At 39.7% G+C, this 25541-nt stretch overlaps 1 protein-coding gene across 1 annotated transcript in view; it reads right to left on the reverse strand.

Moving 5' to 3' along the window:
* Window positions 1-229: 229 nt before the first annotated feature.
* Cfap69 (cilia and flagella associated protein 69) overlaps window positions 230-25541 on the reverse strand; it is a 69839-nt gene continuing 44527 nt past the window's right edge. Inside the window, exons 14-24 of the mRNA XM_006987160.4 lie at window positions 19255-19373; window positions 17030-17148; window positions 15218-15299; window positions 10395-10587; window positions 7768-7905; window positions 6951-7027; window positions 5231-5428; window positions 2780-2866; window positions 1934-2038; window positions 1163-1399; window positions 230-778 (exon numbers count right to left, since the gene is read on the reverse strand). Coding sequence (XP_006987222.1) covers window positions 1211-1399; window positions 1934-2038; window positions 2780-2866; window positions 5231-5428; window positions 6951-7027; window positions 7768-7905; window positions 10395-10587; window positions 15218-15299; window positions 17030-17148; window positions 19255-19373 — 1307 coding nt within the window. The 3' untranslated portion in view covers window positions 230-778; window positions 1163-1210. The remainder of the gene's footprint in view (window positions 779-1162; window positions 1400-1933; window positions 2039-2779; window positions 2867-5230; window positions 5429-6950; window positions 7028-7767; window positions 7906-10394; window positions 10588-15217; window positions 15300-17029; window positions 17149-19254; window positions 19374-25541) is intronic.

Below are 25541 nucleotides of genomic sequence, written 5' to 3' on the forward strand. Positions count from 1 at the left end.
TTTAGGGAACTAAGAGTCTGGGGAAGTTCATAGTCTACAAATGCTGTGATGACTCATTGCTCTTAGCTATGGACGCTGCATGAGGATTCTGGTTGTGTCTGAGGCAGAAATGAGGCATTATTTGGTGCTGTTTGTATGACCAACATCTCATCTTGTTCTCCTATCTCTTCCCCCACACACTACTTGTCACTTCCCCATTAGAGAAATAGCATTAGAAATAGCTTCAAACTTTTATTTACTTAAGATTTTTATTTATCTGTTTTGTGCATATGGGAGTTTTGCCTGCATGTATGTCTGTGCACGTGGGTGTCTGGTACTTGACGGGACTAGAAGAGGGATCAGGTCCTGTGGGACTGGGTTATAGATGGTTGTGAACCGCCATCTGGGCACTGGGAATTAAACCTGGGTTTCTCTGGAAGAGCACCCAGTGCTTTTAACCATTGATCCATCTCTCCAGGTCCACTTTGAAAGTTATATATTAACAGTAAAACCATCTGTATCCGCATTTTTATTTTTGCTGTATAGCTTGTGACTGACACTGCCCTCTATAATAGATACATTTATTTGCTATTTTCCCCAACATATTATTTGCTGCTCCTGGTGTTCATGTGTCCATCTGATGATAGCACTTTGATTCCCGACTCCATCCAGGTATGTTAGATAATTTTGGACTGTTTATGGCTCCACAAGCAAGGAGTACTCAGATCTGGCTGATTTCAAGGTGAGGTGTTCCGGAGTGGGCATGTGACCAACCAATGGCTCCAAGATGTAGAGTGAGCTGCACAAATTGAGAAAAATGCATTCACTCTTCTCCACTGGAAGATCATAAGTTGGAGCTGCTGAAAGAATTCCCTACAAAGCCAGTGTCAGCCCTTTGGTTTAACAATGCCTACAATCTACAGTACTCAGGAAGGGAGACATAAAGTCCATATAAATGTCCCTCAGGGTAGACTATTTGAAGTAATTGATATCTAGCCAAAAGTCCTAACTGATAAACAAATTTTATAATTTCAGTTAAGGGACCAACAGTTTTTTTCCAAAGATAATGGTGACCACTTTTCTGATACATATGTTGATTTTTTTTAATAAAAAATAAATGGTATTATCCTGACTTTAATTTTATAATATTTTACTAAAATAGTTATTCTAAATGTTGCCTTACATTTGAATATAAATATACATTTAGCTACAAAGTTATAGGTAGAATATTTTAAGAAGGTTCTGGAGCACTTTGTGTGGGGACGCTCTTCTTTGGCTCATTCGGAGCCTTCGCCTTGACCCGCTGCAGGGCTCCTCCTCGGATAGGTAGTTTTCTGAGAGCGATGTCTGTGTCAGCAAGAGGTCCCCCCAGTAACCGGGCAGGAGTGCTTTCCACCGTCACCACCCGACCTGAAGGTACCTGGAAGAGGAAAAGACACATATATATCTCATAGTCTACTTATAAGCCTTTTTGATAACAAAAAGCCCACATAACCTATGGTTTGCTCTGGAAAAGACACCAAGTATAACAGAAACAGTTTGACATAAGAGAGAGACAAGGACTTTGGTGACAAGAAAGTGGGCTTGAATTCTTCTATCACTCATTAGTTTTGTGGCCAGGGACAAACTGCCCAACAGAGATCACTAAGAAACTGGAATGTGTCACAGGTCTACTTCCGGGCAAAGGAAGTGGCTTATCCTACAAGCAAGATACAACCAATGCACTGACCAGCGCTGGCAGCAACTTCTTAGGAAACCTGGGGGCTGTGTCTGCTCTAACCTGGCACTGGCGGACTGGGGGAAGATGGGAAGTAACTTGGAGACAGCCTTAATGATGGAAAATTTGAACAACAAAAAGCAAAATATAAAAAGCAAAATTTCCTATAGAAATAACATCTTGGCAGCCCAAACTTCTTATCTATTAAGAAAGAGATGTGGGGGAAAAAACTCTTACCGTTGTGTTAAGACCTTTAATAACTGTTTGGTGAAATATTGCATTTTGTGGTCGTTCACTGTATTTAGAGGATTCTATAGCCTTTTCCTGGAGCCTTTTTGCTTTCTGGAGATTTTTAAATTATAAAGAAAACAGTATTAATTGCTAGAGAAGCATGATGGATGTACATTTGCTTTCCTATCCCCCATGCTGCTGCTTACAGAAATGGGATCCTTCAGTAAGAAGGTTCAGGATGGGGAGCAGGACACAGCTCTCTCTGGCTTACTCCTGGCTATTTTCCATTTGTAAAATGTGCTTTCAATTGTCAGTCTAAGAGTCAGGCAAGGATCTAACAGTGGTAGTATCCTACAGAACATTACTAGAAAAGTGGAAATAAACATTCATTCTTCAAAAAAAACACTGTCCTTAAGACTGGCTGGTTGTTGTGTATAATTCTGTCCCTAAGACTGGCTGGTTGAGCCGGCGGTGTTGGCGCACACCTTTAATCCTAGCACTCGGAAGGCAGAGGCAGGCGGATCTCTGTGAGTTCGAGGGCAGCCTGGGCTACAGAGTGAGTTCCAGGAAAGGCGCAAAGCTACACAGAGAAACCCTGTCTCGAAAAACTGAAAAACCAAAACCAAAAAAAAAAAAAAAGAAAAAAAAAACAACTCTGTCCTTACGACTGGCTGGTTGTTGTGTATAACTCCGTCCTTAAGACTGGCTGGTTGTTGTGTATAACTCTGTCCTTAAGACTGGCTGGTTGTTGTGTATAACTCTGTCCCTAAGACTGGCTGGTTGCTGTGTATAACTCTGTCCCTAAGACTGGCTGGTTGTTGTGCGTAACAGGAAGTGCTTTAAAGATCCTACCTTTAATGTTTTAGCATTTGATGTTCTAGCCAAGAAGTTTGTCCAGGATTTGTTAGCCAGTTCTCTTTGCTTATGTGTGGCCTGTATCTGAAACAAATAAGAAAATTAGGAATTTCAGTTTCTATGAAACACACCAAAGGCCTTGGAAGTCCCCATTTTAAAGGAAATGCCTCATTTTGCTAAAGGAAAATTTGAGGCTGACTAAAAAGGAAATTAGAATATATAACTTAATTTTAAAAACAAGTGTTTTGGGGGAATATTGGTACAAGACTTTACTCTGAGCACTCTGGAAACAGAGGTAGGCAGAAATATTTCAGTTTTAAGCCAGCCTGCTCTACAAAGTGAGTTCTAGGACAATCAGAGCTACATAGAAACCTTGCCTCAAAAAACAACCAACCAACCAAAAAAGTCTTAAAATGAAAAGGGTTATTCATTTTGTGGTTAAAGTTTGAACTACTTTCCATGAAAAGTAAAGCAAACTGCTGAAAACATTTTAATAATAAGCATTCTCAGCCAAGACTGGATACTTAACATAGTTCCTGTTTGTGAAGACATTATAGTCCAGAGAATACTAAATGCAGGATTTAAAGAGAAAGTCACAGGTGAAGATAAAGAGATTCTGTTGCCACTGATCACTAGTTTAGCCAAAATTATATTGGCAAAACTACTTTTAATCTATGACTGCAACAAGCTAAGCAATTCTGTGAGACTGCTAGTTTGTTGTGATGCTGTACTCTAGAAGGGCAACTACTAAGCAGCAACTCCACTTCTTAATAGGCTCCCCATCAAATGTCTAATCAGAGGACGCATGCCATCGGTGTGTATGTGTGTATCATACAAATATACATGATATCATTATAAGTACAATATTTTAGGGCTACTTAAGAACTGCTAAAAAAAAGTGGGGGCAGAGGTATGACAATCAATATTCAGTCAAAACAGCAAAGGTTCTGCAATTCAAAAGAACTAGTGGTCAGGAGGCAGCCTAAGTTCCATCTCTTCTTGGTTCTGAGCAGATCAGTCAGCTTATAGCAGCACTTGTGTCGTAAAAACCTTGTGCAAGCAAAACTTTGAAGCAATTAGCTGTGGAGTGGCATTCCACCGGTGAATGGACATAGGTACTAAGCTGTAGAATCAAACATTCAATAGTCTACGTGGAAAGATCAGGCATAGACAACACTTGGGAGATCATCTCAAGGAGCCGTAGGTGCTTAACTAGTTATAGAGAACCAAGACGAAGTGACATCTCTGGTGACATCTCTCTGTCTATGGGTGGCATTGTTTAAATGCCTCTTAGGTGGTCAAACAAACTAACTAACTAACAAACTATGTTGCAGTTTCTCACCTGTGCAAAGTTTTAGGGAAGGCTGCTATTTTCCTGGCTGACTTCTCTGTTTAGTAAGGTCAAACCAGTTTATGTAGGCATGTATAGAATCAATGCTCGTAAGTGTTTTGGAATTGAGGTGAGGATGAAGCTAAGGGATGGATAAGCTTATAGATGATAAGACAGAAAAGGTCTGTGACAGAATGAGGCATGAAAGACAACTTTATCTCTATTACAGGCAAACTGCCAGAATATATTAAAAGTATATATTTGTTTTTTTTTTTAATTTTATGTGCATTGGTGTTTTGCCTGCATTCATGTCTGTTTGAGGGTGTTGGATCCCCTGGAATTGGAGTTATGGACAGTGTGAGCTGCCATGTAAGTACCGGGAACTGAACCCAGGTCCTCTGGAACAGCAGCAGCTGCTCTTAACCATTGAGCTATCTCTCAAGCTCCCCTGAAAAGTATATATTTAACCAGGTTACAACTCTTAGAACCCTTTTGGACATTTCCAAGAATACAAGTGTGTCAAGTATCTCTTTACTTTGTAAAACATAAGCATATCGAATCAACGTACAGGGCTGGGGAGAGAACTCAGCCAGTGAATGGCTTGTTGTTCGAGCATGCAGACCTAGAACCTACAGAAAAAGCCTGGCATGGCGGCCTATGACAGTAAGCCCAGTGATGGGGAGGAAGAGACAGGAGGATCTCTGGGATTTTCTGGCCATCAATCCAGCTGAACTGGTGGATTCTGGGCTCAAAGAAAACCTTGTGGAGAGTGATTAAGACTGAACATCTACCTCTAGCTTCCACATTATGTACAAACTTTCATGCACATAAGTGTGTAAACAAGCATATACCACATATATTCACAGAAAAAGAAAACAAGAAATTAAATTATGATGCAAAACCAACACTGAAAACAGTGATTAGATTTAAATTCTTAACTCCACAGTTTCTTTTAAAATTGCACAAAGACATTGAAAATAACTATTAGATAAAGGAAAATAATTCAGTGTTGAAATAGTCACAAATAAGACAAATCTGTCTTATGGATAACTTCATCTACTTTATACACTGATATTAACAACTTGTGCCTCAAAGGCTCAGGGGTATCCTTGGCTTACTTTTGCATATACTCTTTGTTCATTTTGCACATCTTGGCGTGCTTGGCTTTCAATCATCTCACTTTGCAGGGAAGCAACCATCTTTCCAATATTTTCTGTTGCTGCTGTAATAGATTCCAAAGACATTTTATCTGACGTGACTAGTCTTAACTTTTCCAATTTTATTTCTTCACATACTTCATTCCATATTTCTCCAATCTGTTGTGGCAAAGTTTAAGTTGAGAATTTTAAATTAACAAAAGTAAGTGAAAAATTTTTACATAATTCTTTATGTAGTGGTTTTGTTAATGTTTACGCTTTTCCTAATTTACTTCTTGGGAACAAGTCAGATATGCTGAGAATGATATGGGTACCAGTTACATCTGAGTATTCTGGTTTATAGTTAATTCCCTTTCATAGCTGCAGAAACTGCTTTTCAAGCTTGGCTTTCTGAAGTATTGATGCTATTACTCCTTACAGCTCTCTACTGTAGGCTAGGTCATGCTGAATTGGGAGGAAGGGGCAGGCGGGGAGGGGGTCTTCTGAGAGCCTGGGACGTGTGACTCCCAGAAAAGGGATGTTGGTCTTCACCTACGAGCAAAGGCATATAACTGAATCTCAAGCTTTCAACTCCACACTTTCATTATGCTAGCATCTCCATTAAGCAAGGTATTAGATTATATTGAAATAAATAAACAGTTGTATCATCTAAAACAGAAATACAACCTGATTTTGCTTTCATTTGAAAAAAGACTTCTTCATTCACAACATCCAAATATATAATACACGCTGAAATAAAATGTTTACTTCAGAAGATTTTCCTGAGACTTCAAGAACATTTATTTACTCAGTTCACTTAGCGGAGAACTAAGCAACCTGGCTGTTTTTATATGAGATTTGATTAATGATGTAAAGAAACGATAAAGAATACTTTGGCAAGTAGTAACACTTTAATAAGCAATACCTTGCTTAACTTTGGCTCTACTGCTTTCCAAATGGTAAATGTTTTAAAAATCCCATTAGCCTTCAGAATGACTCTGTAATAGTCATCTCTTATATGCTAACAGTTGGGCTGACTGAGAATTTCATACATGCATATAATGTATCTACAAGTCCACCCCCATTCCTCTCCTCACCCTCTATTACCTTCTCCTGATATTCCCTCTCAGTTCCATGTGTTCTCTTTCAGAACAAACAGCCAACCCACAGAATCCACCTAGTATTATCAGTATATGTATGAGAGTAGGGTCATCTACCAGAGCATGTGTAACCTCGGGGCGGGGGTATCCCAAAGAAAACAGACCCTCCCTCTCCAAGCCGCTGTCGGTTGCCAATAGTTCCTCAGCTAGGGGTGGAATTCTCTGACCACCTCCCTGCTCCGTGCTGGGACTTTGGTTTTCTCTTGTGTAGGCTTTGTGCATGCGGTTACAGCCACTGGTCAGCTTATACATACAACTACTCTGTTGTATATCTGTGAGGTGCATGCTATCATAGCCACTGGTCAGCTTATACATACAACTACTCTGTTGTATATCTGTGAGGCATTGTGGCTCTGTCCATTGCATAAAATCTTGTCTTGTAAAAGAAATGCAAAGAATGGTTTGGGTTTTATATCATAATCATATAAAAAATAGAAAAAGAATACTAGACTGTGTGAACAATTGTACCAGTTATGGGTACATTTTTATTTCCCAACTTATTTTTGATCTAATAGATTTTAAGTTATTAAAACAGTACTTACTTTAAAATCAAGGTATCTATGTATTATACAGAGGGTGACAAAATCTTCAGCAGATAGGCCAGGTAAGTTTTCAAAATCTATCAAAGTTTGTTCAGAGAGAATTATTTTAATAGGAGCAAATGATTTCAAGATTTGTATTTCTATTATAAAAACAAATACAAACATACACTCCCACAACCAATCCTTCTGCAGGTTATCCTTACATAGTCATTAGCAAGAATTCATTCTTTCTGGACCAATGTCATAGAGAGTTTTACTATCAGAAGCTAAAGAGCAAGTGAGAATTTTTCTCTTAATAGAAAGAAAAGACTTTAAAAATTGAGATAATTCAGAATGCTAATGTTTAAGCCTAAATATCTGAATTAACTGTTTGCGGTCCTGCTACACACTGAAATTGCCTGGAAAGCCAAAAAAAAAAAAAAAAAAAAAAAAAAACCCTTCTCTTTGGGCTCCACATCCCCAAATTCTAAGTTTTCAAAAATTACTCTTTTGGTGGGCAGGGGTTGTGCACGCCTTTTAATCCCAGCACTTGAAAGGCAGAGCCTCTGTGTGTTCAAGGCCAGCCTGGTCTACAGAGCGAGATCCAAGATAGGCACTAGAACTACACAGAGAAATCCTGTCTCACAAAAATAAAAGCAAAAAAAAAAATTATTCTCTTATATATTACACAGTTTAACCTGGGCACTGGGGTCATGAGGGATCATGCATTTATTGTACAAAGGGACTTTATTCATGAGTGTCACGTGGACTCTGCGGCAGAAGCAAGTGCAAGGATACTCGTCACATAGACAGCCTTGTGAATTTCAGGGTTTCTTACCCAGTTTTCCCAGCACAGCATAAATTTTTGCTCTGATATTCTCAGCGACATCCATAACTGCAACAGATGGGCAGTTAGCGGGCAGGGGTGTGATCTTTTGTTCTTCTTGAAAACTAGTAAACAGAGGTTTCTTTGTATCTAGTCATTGCGTATCATGAAACATAGAAGGAAGAGATAAAACTACAGTCAATATTTGATATTTCATTCTCTACATAAAATGGATCAACATAAAGATATATTTAAAATTTAAAACAAAAATATAGTGTGGTGGTACTGTGTTCCCCAAAATATTGTGTACCTTAATAAACCTATCTGGGGTCAGAGAACAGAACAGCCACTAGATACTTAAGATAGGCAGTGATAGCACACGCCTTTAATCCTAGCATTCCAGAGGCAGAAATCCATGTGTTCAAGGATACAGCCAAGCATGGTGACTTATGCCTTTAATCTCAGAAAGTGAGACTTTAATCCCAGGGAGTGGTGGTAGAAAGCAGAAAGGTATATAAGGCACGAGAACTAGAAGCATTTGGCTGGTTAAGCTTTTAGCTAGTTAAGCTTCAGGCTTTTGAGCAGCAGTTCAGCTAAGACCCATTCTGGATGAGGACTCAGAGGCCTCCAGTCTGAGGAAACAAGACCAGCTGAGGATCCAGTGAGGTGAGGTAGCTGTGGCTTGTTCTGTATCTCTGATCTTCCAGCTTCACCCCAATACCTGGCTCACAGGTTTTATTTTATTAATAAGACTCTTTAAGATTCCCGCTACAATACAGTGCCTTGTTATTTCTTTTATTTTAAGTTCTGTGAATCCACCCCAGGACTGGTAAGCAAGCACTCTATCACTGACCTCCCTGCTACACTGCCAGGCCATGGCCACTACTTTGAAAGCATAATCAGTATATTTTTCCCATTCTATGGCACAACTTACAGCTTTGATTTTTCTTATTTATGTAAGATAAAAAAAATTACAGCTAATTTGGGAATAATGATGCATGCTTTTAATCCCATCATCTGAGAGGCAGAAGCAGGTGAATGTCTATGAGTCTGAGGCTAGCCTGGTCTACACAGAGAGTCTCAGGACAGCAGGCTACATAGGGTGACTCTGTCTCAAAAGAAAAAAAACCACAGCTATAGTGTTATTTATTTATTTTTTTAAGATTTACTTATGTGTGTATACCTGGGTGTGTTTACGCTTCATGTATGAGAGTGTCAGCAGAGGCCACCAGAGGGAGCTGGCCTTCAGAACTGGAGGTAGAGGTAGTTGTGAACCATCTGACCAGGCTACAGGATTCAAACTCAGGTCCTCTGGATGAGTAGCAAGTGTTCTTAACTGCTGAGGCCTTTCTCTAGCCTATAGTCATAGCTTCTCTAAAGGTGAAAGTTGAATGTAAAAAATTTGTCACATTTAGATTTAGAGATGGGATAATGTCAGATCAATAGTGATACAACAATTCTGATTAGTTTCTATAAATTATGCCATAAAGAGAAAAGCTTTCTCATGATGTTTTAGTTTAAAACTCAGATAGTAAAAAGGGATTAGAGACAGAAATAATTTGAAGTGGCAGTATTTTTATTTAATAATAGATATTGCTAACAGTTTTGCTAAAAAGACAATTTGACTATGAAAGGTTCAGAAGAAGTAACAGAGTCTATAAGTCAATTACACACTCTGATTTCATCAACCTCATTAGAATATGACACTTAAAATTGATGAACATCTGACTTATTTTTACTAGAAAGCAATCTCTTTTGTGTAAAAAGGAAAATACATAAACACCAGCACACAAAATATCATAATGATTGTTGTCAAACACTTTATTTATGTATAAAGTTTTGTTGCTAAATAAAACATTATTGAACCTAGTTATAAAAGCAAGAAATCCAAATAAACTTATTTAGGAAGTAAAGAATATAGTCAACTATCATGTTTTAAAAATTCTATAAAAATGAACCCATGCCGGGCAGTGGTGGCGCACGCCTTTAATCCCAGCACTCGGGAGGCAGAGCCAGGTGGATCTCTGTGAGTTCGAGGCCAGCCTGGGCTACCAAGTGAGTTCCAGGAAAGGCACAAAGCTACACAGAGAAACTCTGTCTCGAAAAAAAAAAAAAAATGAACCCACTACTAAATTACTTTTCTTCTAATTATTCACAATTTCTTATTTTATTAACAACACACACACACAGAGGGAAGAGGGAGAGAGAGAGAGAGAGAGAGAGAGAGAGAGAGAGAGAGAGAGAGAGAGAGAGAGAGAGAGCCATAGGACAATCTATATGGTTGTTCCTCGGTTGCTGTCCACTTTTTTGTTTGTGTTTGAGACAGATCTTGTTACTGGCCTGGGATACTCGGTTCTGCAGGCTTGACAGTGAGCCCTGGAGATGGGTCTGCCTTCCCACAGCTAGGATTATGTCTGGCTTTTTCTGTAGTTCTGAGGTAGAACTCCGGTCCTGCAAACACTTTACTGACAGAACTATCTTCTTGGATGCCAATTATTCACAATTTATGACAGAAAGTCTTCAGTATCTTGTTGGAAGAACCCCATAAAATGGGGTAAGTATCCTCATATTCCTATATTCTTTAAAACTCTAGAGATACACCTCTAATTGTTTCTACCAAAAGTTAGGAACATACTTACCAACAATCATGCCATTTTTATCACGTTTTACTCCCAGTTCCTTTTCCTCCTTTCTCCACAGTTTAATTAAAAGACTAGCAGCAGTTAGGTCTTTCTTCCCTCGCCAAGCATTGACATGAGCAGAGGTTTTGGGATTATCACAAAATTCAACCATTATTCCAAGTATCAGATTACAGAATTTCTTTTGGTTCAACTTTCAAGGAAACAGAAAAGGACAAAGAATGGTAATGAATACTAAGAATGACTGGCTTCCTGAAAGAGACACTTGGATATCAGCCAGTTCCTTCTGAGCTCTCTGACGGCGACAATGTCCAGTAAGTCATTCATGAGCATTCTCAAATACTAAAACTTAAAATAATAAAGAGATTTGATATAATTCTTAAGTAGCCATAAACACACTTCATAGTAAAAATGTATTCATTTGGTGGAAATGGAAAGACACTTTTCAAAAAAAAGAAAAGAATATATATATAAAATATAATTTATTATATATCGTATAATAATTAATATTTTATATATATAATGGAGCATGGTTATCAGTGACAGTTCACTGTAAGTACAGGATCTTTCCAATTTACATGTTTTATTAAGCTTTGAGATGATTATTATCAGCTATACTCTTTGTTATCAATAGAATAACTGATTTAACTGTGACAGTCAAATATGAAAAAATTAAATTGATGCATAAATGTGTACTCTATCATTAACTATACAAGAGATTTTCAGAATTCAAGAACATTTCTTTTATCAAGCATACATATTTTTTAACCAAAATACAAAATTTAAATTTAGAAAATCCCATCCAATACTACCTTTGAAACTTCAGATGTGTACATTTAACTCGGACCTGTAGAAGCTGGTAAACTAGAAAAGGTGCCTTAGGGAGAGGGTGGCTTATAGAACACTGGTGACATGAAAGAGACAGGGAATACCTGAGATAGACAGGAGATAGGAAAGATGGGGGTAGAGAAAGAGGTGATGAAGGGATAGAGAGGGAAGGCTAACCAAAGTGAAGGGTGTGTGAAAAAGCCATATGGACCCCTACTACTTTGTAAGTCAACTAAAACATGTTAAGAGGCTGGCCAGATGGCTCAGTGGTTAAGAACAATTGTTCTTGCAGATGACTCAGGTTTGATTCCCAACATCCAACATGGTAACTCACAGACATCCACGGCTCCATCTCCAGGGGATCTAATGCCCTCTTCAGAGCTCTATGGGCAATAGGCACACAGATGGTGCACATAAAAATGGGCAGACAAAACACTCATGTACATAAAATAAATTATACAAAAAAAATTTAAACCATGTTTTTAAAAAGTTAGGATGGAGATATCTGAATGGCTGGGTAATGCTGCTCCTAGAAACCCCTATTTATTAAACAGGAGTCCCAGTGCCAGGTGTAGCACTCTTCATGAGTTGTTGGCCATAAGGCCCCAGGGATCCTCAAAACAATACAGACTCCTGAAATTCTTTTTGATTGCTCACAGGAACCAGATGATAAGATTCTATTGCTTAAGATACCATACAGCTTGGTCACAAGATGTAGAAAAATCAAGCTAGAATGAGTTGGAAGTTTCCACCCTGCTGGCTAGTTTTTATAGTGCTAGAAGCTGTTACACAGGCTCCTGGGAGAAAAGGCATCAATGGTCTTACCCAGCTATGAACCCTACAAACCACAATGCTAACCTGCCAGGCAAGATGAGTTTACCAGTGTAATACTGGTACAACTTTTATGGGGCAACCAACAATGCACAGAATGAATTTGAGGCACTCTGAACAGGCGATACCTGCATGGTACTATAAATCTGGATAAAAATCATGGCTGAGATCATATGCCCTAGGGTAACTTAGCACTGTTGTTTAGCTAAAGTAACATGGTGTTTAACTACATCCTAAATATTGATGTTTATATCTATAGGCAAATGCTATTCATTCTTAAATCAAGAATCTTTTCTTTGTAGTCAACAGTGGTGAATGCAGATATTCATAGTTGCTTAAAGTGCTAAGAATAAGTGATAGTTGTATGTTCATCTTTAAACTGAATGTTTATATCATTCCCTCTAAGGCTCAAGGAATATCAAGAAAAAGGAATCAGAGAGATCTTAAGAGGTAGAACACAGGAAGAGGGGATGCAAAATACTATCTTCAGAACATGACACAGCCATTGCAAACATGACCTCTCAGTAGCTGTGTTTGCCTGCACTGGACCTGTACAAAACCGAGCCTGTCAACAACCAATCATAGATCAAAGATACCCTTCCCTGCTGAACTCCTGGTTACTGATGGATTCTGGGAAGGACAGTCATTGTCTTCTGTTGTGTAACCAATCTTGATTCTACCAGGATTCAGTAGATTCAGTTCTAAACCTGTGGCCATATAGATAATTCTGGTTAAAACCAATGGGCCACAAAACAAAACAAAAGGACACAAATATGGGAAAGAGATTTATAGGGAGGAGGGAAGGATGACAGAATGTAAAGGAGGTAGGAGAGGGTGACAGATGAAAGTAAAGAGGTTACATTATTACATGCAAGAAATTGTCAAAGAACAAACTTAATAAAACAGTCCCATCTACAACAATGGGTTCCACATAGTAAATTTTCTATATAATATATTCTTTGTTGATAACTCCTCTAGCCAGAAAACATATAATCTTTTGTTTGAATTGCAAATGTGGTCAGTTTTTGTGACTGCTATTCTTGTCAACTTGACTACATCTGGAATTAACTAAAATCCAAATGACTGGACACATCTGTGAGAGATTTTTTCTTAATTAAATTGGAAATGGGAAGATCCAATTCTAATCTGGTTCTTTGAGGTGGAGAGACACACTTTTAATCCAAATCTTTTGACAGTAGGATCATGCCTCTTTAATTTGGGCCAAACCTGCTGGCAGTCTACATAAAGGACATACAGAAGGAAGCTTGCTCCCTTTGCCTGCTTACTCTTGCTAGAAAGTCCATTCCTTCACAGGCATTACAGCCTACTTCTTCAGGATTCTGGTGTACAATGAAGACCAGCTGAGACATCCAGCCTCATGGACTGAACAACTACTGGATTCTTGGTTCTTCCATTGGTAGAAGGCCATTGTTGGATTAGCTGGACCACAGCCTGTAAGCCACTCTACTAAATCCCCTTTATAGATAGACAGATTCATTCTATAAGTTCTGTTTCTCTAGAGAAACCTGACTAATACAAATTTCCTTTATGAAAGACAGTATTACCTGCAATGGGTTTTGTGATACACAGTAAGTGCTCTATAATATTTAACCCTTATTAGCAGTATTATTGCACAATGAATAAATATTTTAGCAGAACTATATTAAAACAGAAAGAACCTTAAATCAAATGAGGGTTTTGTGTTTTCTGTTTGTTTATTTGTTTGTTTTTGTTTTTAATTCCTGTACTTCACTTTCAGGAGTAAGAAGCAAATGTCAGTGATCGAAGTTGGGGTAACAGCATTCTTACATTTATTGACTAAATCTACACTAAGCACAATTTAGTAACACCATCATAGCAAACACCTTGCAATAATGTATACAGGCACAATCTAAGTCAATGTATTTATATTCACATATGCATAGCATATTCATGTACATATAACTGAGAGCTTTCACACACACAATATGTCACTCATTTAGCCCTAATTCTGGGATGAGACAGCTGTTATTCTGTTTTATAGATGAAAACATTATGAACAGAGTAATTTACAAATTCTCTTGAAAAGACATGAAGGGACACAGATAATTTTGGTATGCTTGCCAGATCAAAGTAGGGTTATTATTCTGTTAATAAAATATAAAGTGTGGTAATTATACTGATATGTCTATGACTCTGTATGAGGCTTTCAAAATTTCACTGAAACTAAGTCATGACTTTCCTCCCATATAAAACTGACTACACACCTAATTCAAATCAACAGAACTGAGGGGTGAGTTCTCCAAAGCTGCTAGGTGGTAACTCCTAGCTCACTCCTGGTACACCACATGCCCTCATAATATCTCTGGACTGCAAACAGTTCTTTAAAAGGGTCATCTTTTTCTACTGTTGCCAATAACTTTAATATTGGGGGAAAGCTGGAAGTTATTGATTTGTTGATAGGGGTTTGATACAGGACACAGGGTAGCTTGTCATAAACTGTTTCTTGGCAGGTTGATAGAGTAGATGGGAAAAAAAAAATCTGCTCACCTGTGTCTGGGAACACTGACCTCCATAAACGGATTCCTTAACTGGAGGAATGTTCAGAATCCTTAATATGCTAGTGTTTCTGTAATGTCCAGGAGGGATTTTATTTAAAACAATGTATCTGGCCGGGCAGTGGTAGCACACGCCTTTAATCCCAGCACTTGGGAGGCAGAGGCAGGATCTCTGTGAGTTTGAGGCCAGCCAGGTCTACAAAGTGAGTTCCAGGAAAGGGGCAAAGCTACAGAGAAACCCTGTCTCAAAAAAACAAGTAAGGAAAAGAAAAGAAAAGAAAGAAAAGAGAAAAGAAAACAATGTATCTGGCTGGGCATGGTGGCACATGTCTTTAATTCCAGCACTCAGGAAGTAGAGATAGGAGGAACTCTGTTAGTTCAAGGCCAGCCTGATCTACACAGTGAGTTCCAGGACAGCTAGAACTACATAGAGAGACCCTGTCTGAAAAAAAACTAAACCCCAAACAAACAAACAAACAAACAAACAAACAAAAAACCCTCAATATAGCTGCACATTATTTGGGGGGCACATTTATTCACAAAACACTGTTTTCTGGCACTTGGTTTGGAAAAGATTAGGATAGACGTATGTATCTTTTGTGTTAGAGTGCTGTGGATATTACTTACTGCCAATATATCCAAAAGGAGAAAAATCCCTTCCTTTTCAAGAAAATAATCTTCAGAAGTATAACATCCCAAAATGCAGCACCTTTAATGAAAAGAAAGCTGGTTATTCCACAAATGTGTCTTTAGATTTAACTTGTAGACCCTTCTTCCTCTCATAGCATCTCTAGGCAAGCCTTTTACTTTGTTCCTTAAATCAAGTAGCTAATTTGCTTTTACTTTAAAAATCAAAACTCTGAAGAAGCTTTGTAAGTGTAGTTTAATTTTAACTATTTTTCAAGAAATTTCTTTTCTTTGCTTTTTTTTTGTGAGTATAAGCTAGAGGTTGGTGTCAGGTGGCTGGGCGCTGGAGTTACAGGCAGTTATGAGCCACTTAATCTACAAACTGGGAAATCCGGGTCCTCTGGAAGAGCAACACGCACTTTGAACTGCTGAGCTGTCTCTCCAGCCCTAAATTCAATTATTTTCTAAAACCAATACTAATTAATTCTCTACAAAATTTGCACGTGCAAATTTTTCCCTTTACTTTCATGACAGTGATGATTCTGAGAGACCTCTAGTTGCTGTAACAAGCATCTCTTCAAGTTTGTCTGTTTATCATCTCATCTCTTTCATGGTTTGGTGCAGCTGAAATATCTGGCAATTCTTGATCACATTCATCCTTGACAGTTGACATTTGCTGAAGTGCCTACTGTTCAAGTACATGTGGACTGCATGGAATGAGGGGCTGGAACTGCTCCAAGGCTACTTTTGCTGTTTTCCTCAGGAGTTTCCTGAGTAGGCTGTCTAAGCTATCACAAATAATAGGGACGATGGTAGTCATTAGTAACAGACTTTGATCTGTTTCTTCCAATCAGTAAAGACAACTTCCTCTGTCCCTTGGTTAAATATTGCTTCCTTTTGAAAACAAGAGACCAGGTTGGCTTGGGCAAACCTGTGGGGATTATGTTGATTATATTATCTGTGGTGACAAGACTCATCCACTGTGGGTGGCACCATTCCCTGGGCTATCTAAGAGTGGAAGAAACAAGCTGAACACAAACATGCATGCATTTATTCTCTCTCTGCTCTTGATGTAATGTAATTAACTGCTTCAAGTTTCTGACACCTTGACATCTCCAGTGATGGACTGGAACCGGGAATTATGAGCTAAAATAATTAGCTCTTTAAAAATCCACTTCTTCCTTAAGTGGCTTTTGTTCAGGGTATTTTGTCACAGCAATTGGAAAAGAAGCAAAGTTAGATGTTTAGCTTGCTTTATTTTTTGAGCTTAGAACTTTTCAACCTTTATAAGTGAGTCAATTCCTATAATAAATATTCCTCCCTATATAACTTATATTAATTTTATTTCTCTGGCGAACTCTGACAGCATTAATGCATCTAAGTTATCAACAAAAGCTAAGCAGAACACAGAACAAGGAAAAGTAATTGTTGTATCAAATGCCCAGATATATTTAAAAGGCATAATTATTAAAACAACACAAAATTACAAGGAAGTTAGAAGAATGTCAATGGAACAGAGCAGGGTCCCTAGAAGAGCCATCATAGAAGCATCATACTGCATAAGTAAGGGGACACTTACGTTTTCCTAGGTGACACCAAAGTGGAATGGGATTAAATCACAACAAGCAATTAAGTTTTGAAACAAATGGCTTCCTACTTGAGAAATGGGCTTATTTACTTCTCAAACTCATGTTTAGGTCATCTAAACAGAGAACACACCAACTTACCCCTGTAATGTGATTTTGAGGGGAGAAAATCTGTAAATTGAATTGTCTTGTACTGGGGTGTTCACTTGGTCATAGCAATACTTACCAAATGCTGTCTAACGTACTGAAAAGAAGCACATTGTAGCCTAAGCCACTCTGTAACTTCTTGGGGTCTGTTTTCATTACATAAAGAATTATGTCAACTCCTTCAGTTCCAAACATTTCCTGTGGAAGAGAGCTGTTGAAATCATTTCTTAGAATAAATATATAATTATTTTCTTCTTTACCTCACCTTATCCTTTTTTTTTTTCTGCTAGAAAAATAATGCTAGCAATGGTTCCCTTGTTTCCAAGCTAGGTTTGCTAGTTCCTAAACTAGGAATTTCAATATAATTAACAACTGTACTCATTTGGAGCTGGAGGTGACTTAGCAGTTTAGAGCACTCAGAGGGTATGGGTTCGAGTCCCAGGACATGGTAACTCACAACCATCCATAACTCCAGTTTTAGAGACTCTGACACCTTAATGTGACATCTAAGGGCACCAGGCACACATGTGGTGAATGTACACACACAGAGGCAAAACACTCATACACATAAAATAATCAATCTAAAAAGTAGTTTGCTTTAAATTGTACTCATTCATTCCTAGTTCTTCATGGTAAATTATTATAATGCCAACCACTATAAGAGGGTATCAAACAATGTGCTAACTTAATGTTCTTAGTAATTTTCTGTGTCTGAATAATGTAAACCATATAAAACTTGCCCATGACTTTTCCACATTAGAGTGAATACAGTCTGGAGTCATGCCCAAACGAATAGCAGGAATCAATATGTATCATGGACGATGTTATAATGTTCTCAGAAAAGGAATAAGTAGATAGATGGTCATTAAACCTTTAATGATTTATAGGAAATTATTACCCCTCAGTCCTTCCCCCTTACCAATCATTTTTCTCACTGTCATGTTGTTCTGTTCTAGCTCCCATTTAGATCATGATTCTTTTTCTAGATGAGCAGGCATAAGACAGAAACGAATACTACATTGTATGTCAAGGCTCGGAACTAAACCATTTTTTTTCTTCCTATTGCCTCTCCTTAAAAATCTATCCAGGGTGCTAGAGACAGATCACCAATCCAGAGTACTTGTTTTCTTCCAGAGAACCCTGATTTGATTCCCAACAGGCACATGGCAGCTTACAAGCACTCATAATCCAGTTCCAGGGGATCCAGTGCCCTCTTCTGGCACTGAGTACCAGGAATGCATATGGTGCACAGGAATGCCTGTGAGCAAAACACTCATATACATAAAATACATAAATCTAGAAAAAAATTAAAAATCTACCTAAACTTTTCTAATTTTTATTTTTTTAAATTCTATCTCCTCCTATCTAAATTATCAGTTTATGACAATCAATAGTTTTCTATTGCACTAATAAGTATCAAAGGGAATTAAAGACAATTCAAACTCCAAACAATATTTCTGACAGTGCAGCCTAGGATGGAAAGCTGTGTGGCTATCTTAGGTCTTGTAATTCTCCTCCCAGGTTTTTACTCAAAAGAAATGAAAGCATTACATCCACCAAAAGACAAGGTCAAGAATGTTCACTGAACCTTTAGTGTTAACCCATCCAAATAGAAACAGTCTAAGTGCCTATCAGTGAGGTAAAAGATAAACAGATGCTGACAGTTCATAGAATACCAGTGCGTGATAAAAAGGAATGATACATGCAACAATATGAATATATTTCAGAAATACCTATTTCTTTCTGGATAACAAAACACACACAGAAGAGCAAATACTGTGTGATTTCACTCACATAAAGCATACGCAAAACTAATCTATAGGTAAGTAGAGGTGTGGCTGCAAAGCCCATGAGTAAATGCGATACATGGATGAGATTGTATGGAGAGAAGTACATTACATGTTCCAATTTGAGTATTGGTAAAATATGTTATATACGTTCACCAAACCTATTGAAATATATATTCAAGCCCTGTGCATTCCACTGTATATAATTATATTCTAATTATAGCAAGTATTAAAATTGAGTTAGGTTTTTAAATTTTATTTATTCATTATGTATGCATGTGGGCAGCTGTGTGCCATGATGCATGTTTAGAAGTCAAAGGCAACTTTCTACTGTCTTGTGGCTTCCAGAAACAAACTCAGTTGTCAGGCTTAGCAGCAGCGTGCTAACTGCAGAGCCATCCCAGCAGCCCAACGTTTACAAGATTAGGAAAAAGGAAACCATTCATGGACTCCTAAGAGGATGTAAGCCATTAGGAGACTGGGAGACCTGAAATGTGGGTTCGCAGGAGTCACACACCTTCCTTTCGATATAATGCTCACAGAGCCCTGACAAGATGAGCAATGTGTCGGACTGGATCTCCAAGGCAATGGCCTCTTCCTTTTCATCAGGCTTGCTTGCCATATTTTTAAAGATTCCTGGCATGAGAAAAATTGAAGAATGTTATTATTAGATGCATTTTTTTATTATTTATAGTTAGGACCCTCCCCTCTTTAAGAAGCATCTTCAGCTAGAGAAAATACTTTATTATAGAAGAGGCTGTTTTCATTGCAGAGTAACCTAGAAGCTGTGGACAGAGAGTGGTAAATGGACTTCCTAAGCCCTGAAGTCAGTCGTCTCACAAAGAATTTCTATATATGTACACATACAGCTCCATGGGTATAGAAGATCTCAATATAATTATCAGTGTTATACATGAAGAAATGTTAGCACAGAATTAGTGGACTATCACTAAATTATGACCTAACAACTTATATTTTGACCAATAAATTTTGTTTAAAAACATGTAGTTTCAAGCAACACTCCCCGCCCCATGCCATGCAGCTGGGGCAGGCAGGACTCAACCAAATGCTGTTTACGGGAGCATGAGTGGGCCCACCTGAGAACGTGAGCCCGAGAGATCTGGTCCCGCCCCTCGTCTGCCATATGGCAGCATGGTTGGGGAAGAGATGGCCCCCTCACACCTGAGGTGGGTGGGAGACCTGCCCCTGCCTCTCTCCAGCTGCAGCACTTTGGAGAGCAGGCCCTGCACCTTGCCTGGGCAGCACAGTAGAGCTGACCCTATCAACAGGTGTACGGGTGAACTGGCCCCAAGAATGTGAGCATGGGAGATCTGGCCCGGCCCCTCACCTGCCATATGTTGGTGTGAGTAGAGGAGAGATGCCCTCCCTCCTTGCCTCTCACTTCCTATGAGGGGTAGGGGAGCTGACCCTACCCCTCACAAGCTGCAGCACTCAGGAGAGTGACCCCTGCACCTTGCCTGGGCAACACAGTAGAGCTGGCCTTGATGGTGCAGGTGTGGGAGTGCCATGCCAACGCTGAGGACATCGAAGCAGAAGAACTGGCCCCGCCCCTTGCTCATTGCTGCTAGGGGTGGACTAGTCAGGGCAATGCTGGAGAGTTCACCCTGGTGGTGAGCATAAGGGAGAACTGGCAGGCTGAACTATCTAGGCCTAGAACCAGGGTCATGAGTTGGCCCACCCCAATATCCGCTCCATCTGTGATCTGCTGGAGCACATGGAGGGGCTGGTCTTGCAGACCCAAAACAGCAGGATTTCCATGACACAGGGCAACAACAGGATATCCAAGAGGAGTCCCAGTGAAGGCCCAGCATTGATAGTGTAGCAGAAACCAGAGGCCTCTAACCAGACCATGGACTCTTTGCAATGAACACTCACAAGTAAAGATATATGGACTAAAGGGTTTCCTGCCTGGCTCACTGTGTCACACTACAGCTTCTATGATGAGATTTTCCCTTTATCCCTTTTTCTTTTCTTTTCTTTTTTCCTCTCAAATTTTATTTTAGGGGGGGAGGGTTGCAAGGGCAGAGGGTGTATATGAAGGGTTGGGGAAATGAGTGGGATTGAGATGCATGATATAAAAGACACAGAGAATAAATAAAAAGAAGGTTAAAAAACATGTAGTTTCATGAGGCAGGGATATATACTTCTGCAAATTTTTTATCAAAATGTTTAACTGTAGCTGGGCAGTGGTAGTGCATGTCTTTAATCCCAGCACTTGAGAGACAGAGGCAGGTGGATCTCTGAGTTCCAGGCCAGCCATATAGAGTGCTATACAGTGAAAGGCCACACAGTGAAACTCTTTCTTGAAAACAAAACAAAAATGTCTGACTGTAAGCTGTTCCATTTCTCTCTTTCTTTGTGGTCAACTAGTAGCAAATTTGGGAGACCGCTCTAAGTGTGTGTTCATCTGCTGTTTCTTTCTGTATCTTCAAGTCTACGTGAAAAGAACAACTCCCCAACTTTAGGCTGCCAGATTATGTGCTTTAAAAATCCTCCCCTCGTAATCAAGCCTGAAAATGACTCTACAGTCACTATCACTGATCAAATAACATTCACAATAAAACTGACTCAAAAAAGGAATTTCCTTTAAGCTTTAAGAATTTAGGAAGTCTCTTTTCCACTGGTAAAGAGGACACTGTCATTGGCAGGAAACTACGGGGCTATAGTTTCCAAAGAAGTCAACAGCCTCTTGTTGCAGCTGGTCCTATAGAACTATCCTTTCAGGATGACGGTGGGCGATGAGGCTCCAAGGAGCACAGCTGAACCTGCTAGAGAGTCAGAGAAGGGCACCCCATGCACAGAGGGTCTGTAGTGCGGGGGCACCCCATGCTCAAAGGGGTCTGTAATGCGGGGGCACCCCATGCTCAAAGGGGTCTGTAGTGCGGGGGCACCCCATGCACAGAGGGTCTGTAGTGCGGGGGCTCCCCATGCTCAAAGGAGTCTGTAGTGCGGGGGCTCCCCATGCACAGAGGGTCTGTAGTGCGGGGGCACCCCATGCTCAAAGGGGTCTGTAGTGCGGGGGCACCCCATGCACAGAGGGTCTGTAGTGCGGGGGCACCCCATGCTCAAAGGGGTCTGTAGGTGGCGCCCGAACTTGGGGCTAAAGAAAAAAAGGGCTAAAGAAAAAAAGGGAAGAAGAAAAAAAAAAGGGGGACTAAAGAAAAAGGACAAATGAACAGGGATAAAGGCCGGTGTTATGAAAAAAAAAAAATACTAAAGACAAAGTCCCTTAACCAAGAGGCGCTCCAATAAAGTGTGATCTGAGAAGAATCCTCGCGTGGTGGTAAAGAGGATTCAGAACTCAACACACGGAGCGGTGACGTCGGTGAGTTCTCCAGGAACAGTGACGTCGGTAAACGCCCCACAGTTCCTAATTCTCTCTCTCAAATGAGCGGCAGCCGCCGGTTTGAGTTACTGGCGGGTTCCTGGGGCTTGGAAGAGAGAGGAAAAGGAACATAGACAGTTATATAAAGAAATAGAAAGTTTAAAAAAATAAAGTCGTTAAAGAGAAAGTAAAAGTAATATAAAAAATAAGCCATGTAAAGATGGATATCACACAAAGAGTTTGGATTATATTGTCTTTGGGATTTTTAACTGCAGAAAAACATTTGATCGTAAAAGATGTTGAGTTAAACCAATATGTATATATTAAAGATATCTTGACTTTAAAATTTGGATATAAGGATGTGTTACTTTGGAAAGGAGACTCTGCTTTTGTCTCTACAGAAAGCCAGAGGCTATGGATTTGTTCCAGATTAAGATACATCAGGTTTGACCAGCCAAGACCCCCTGAAAGGTCTCCGATGACACCATGGCCCAGATGATTCAACATCCAGAATCGTTTCAAGGCAACTGGCTCAGACGATACGGTCTCACGGACTACTCCATGATCCTAAAATTTTCTTTGCATCCCCATAAGATACAGCGCCCCCCTCCAGCAGGAAGTAGTTAAGAGAAGCTACGCCCAAATTCCCAAATATACCAAGCTGACTTTGGAGATGTGTAAAAGTTAAAACCTTCCTTTTAAAAAAAAGAAAAGGGGAAGTGCTGTGGGGGATGTTCTGTATGTCCTGTGGGAGCCCATTCTCAGGTTCTTTGTGGTGTTACCCAGCAGGTCCGTATAGAGGATGATTAGGACCATGGGCCTGAGTGCAGGTGTTTGAGATGGTCTGCACTTGGCTGTGCTGGGGGATGGTCTGTATGTCAAGTTGCTCTGATTGGTTAATAAATAAAACCTGATCGGCCGTGGCTAGGCAGGAAAGATAGGTGGGACTAACAGAGAGGAGATATAAAAGGACAGAAAGGCAGAAGGAGACGCTGCAGCCGCCGCAATGACCAGAGAGGCTGCAGCTGCCGCCATGACCAGCAGCATGTGAAGACGCCAGTAAGCCACCAGCCACATGGCAAGGTATAGATGTATGGAAATGGATCAATTTAAGATAAAAGCACAGTTAGCAAGATAAGGACAGTTAGCAGGAAGCCTGCCACGGCCATGCAGTTTGCAAGCAATATAAGTGTCTGTGTTTATTTGGTTGGGTCTGAGCGGCTGTGGGACTGGCGGGTGACAGAGATTTGTCCTGACTGTGGGCAAGGCAGGAAAACTCAAGCTACATGTAGGGGTCTGTGTTCCTTTATCAGAGCTACCTACAGAAATCCCGTGACAGCTGCTGCAGTTCTGTTTTCTAGATTACCTTATCTTAATTCCTTATCTGGGTATTTATGGACCTGTGATCTGGAGCACACAGGATGCTAATAAAGAATTATTTTCTTCATTTTTAGGTACCGTGAACTCTCTGCCTTTACCTTCTCTCTTCCATTCTTTCTAAAACACGGAATTAGGGCCAGGGAGATTATACAAGCCTGGTAACTTGTGTTTGATCCCAGAAACCTATACAAAGTGATGAAGGACAGAAGTAACTCCACAGAGATGTCCCATGATTTCCACATGTGCATCGTGGCATAGTCACACACACACACACACACACACACACACACACACACACACGCATACACACACCATGCATTCATACATACACATACACACAAAATTTAATTATATTAAAATTAAAAAGCCCACATTACTGCACATACAGACTTACTAAACAGAACCCTTCTGCACCCGGTGAAGGATGGAATTCAAACTATTATTTACCACTCTGCTTTTTCCAACTTGGTCACTGCTTATGCAATGACCTCTATCACATTTGTCTTTATAGAACTTGGACTCCATCTCTGCCCTCTCTGAACACATTATCCTGCATATTTCAATACTCTACCTCTGCTCACGACACCTGTTGGCTTTAGAGAAGGATCTTTTTCCCCCTTTCTTAAAACTATCACCCACTGAAGCCCCAGCTGAGACCACCCAAGTTTAAAAATACCTAAGGTTCTTTAGCTTTCAGAATATTTACTCTTTTTTGCTACTCATTAGGTGCCCAGCTGAGGGTACAAAATAAGACACACTATTTTCCTTTGTTCTCATCAGGGCAAGGTTCCCTAGCATTCTGACTGATACAGTTTTTAATCTCCCTGTTTAAGGAGAAAGCCTATTTACACAGACACTGTATTTGCAATGCATTTTCTATACTTTTTGAGGATGGAACTTCTACAAAGCTCTGCTAGGTTAAATAAAGACAAGGTCCCTAGAAATTCTGTAACGAAGATCAGCTTTGAATGGGAAGAAAAATGTCCTGAGAGAACTCTTGCTGTTTGCTATGCTTCCCCTAACACATTCCCTCAGCTCAGCCAGGATTAAGATTTCTCCCTGGATATACAACGATTGCATTTCCAGCTAACACGGGGCATTTGGACTGAATTTTGTGCAATGGAATGCACATAGTTGTGATTAAAATGTACTTTCATGTTGAGTCATCTTAAGCCCATTTGGAATAAAGATAAATGTTTTTACATAACTCTGCTTTCAATGGATTTGTTTTTAAATTCGGCAGGGTTTAATCCAAGAATTCAGGTGGATCGCTATGAGTGTAAGGCCAGGCTTGTATGTGTTATGTATTATAATTGGAGGGCACTATCCTTCTTCTAATAATGAATGAAAAGTTTTAATAAGTGTTTTTGTTTTTTTTAAGCACATCACAATTAGCTGGCATCTAGCAGTGTTTCACTTTAAATCTTGAATGGCCCTCAAAGGCCCATGTGTTGGGAAGTGGTGTAAGGTTTAGGTGACAGGGCCTTCTGGAAGAGAGGATGATGGGAACCTGGTCTCTTCCTGTTTCTCTTTGACTTCTAAGCCACCAAGACATAATGTTTTACCACAGGCTCCAAAACATTAAGCCAAATTACCACAGATGGAGACCTGTGAAACCATGAGCCAAATGGTTTCTTCCAGGTGTCTGTCACAGTGACAGACAGCTAACAAGATCAGAGTGCAAATGCTCCTGGGACACCTAAAGCCAGGGAAGCCTAGTTCCCTAACACAAACTGGTATAGCATCTGCACATGATGTGGTTTATTCTTGTGTACTTTAAACCACCTCCGATCACTTATAATTCCTAATACAGTGGAAATGCTAATATTTGTTATAAATAACGAGAAAAGTCTTTCTGTGCCCAAAGACACACTTATTCTTTCTTTTTTGTAATTTTGGCCTATGGTTGGTTGAGTATGTGGATCTAGAAAGCTAGGCTACAGAAAGCTAACTATGTGACATTTACATGAAGCAATGCCCGAGACAGCCTGAGAAGCAAAACCAGGAAAGGGGGGAGGGGCTGGGTGACCATGTATTTTCAAATAATAAGGGGCAAAGCAGCTTGAACTGGAAGTTGA

Source organism: Peromyscus maniculatus, chromosome 3 (assembly GCF_049852395.1).
Source record: "Peromyscus maniculatus bairdii isolate BWxNUB_F1_BW_parent chromosome 3, HU_Pman_BW_mat_3.1, whole genome shotgun sequence".
NCBI classification, from domain to species: Eukaryota; Metazoa; Chordata; class Mammalia; order Rodentia; family Cricetidae; genus Peromyscus; species Peromyscus maniculatus.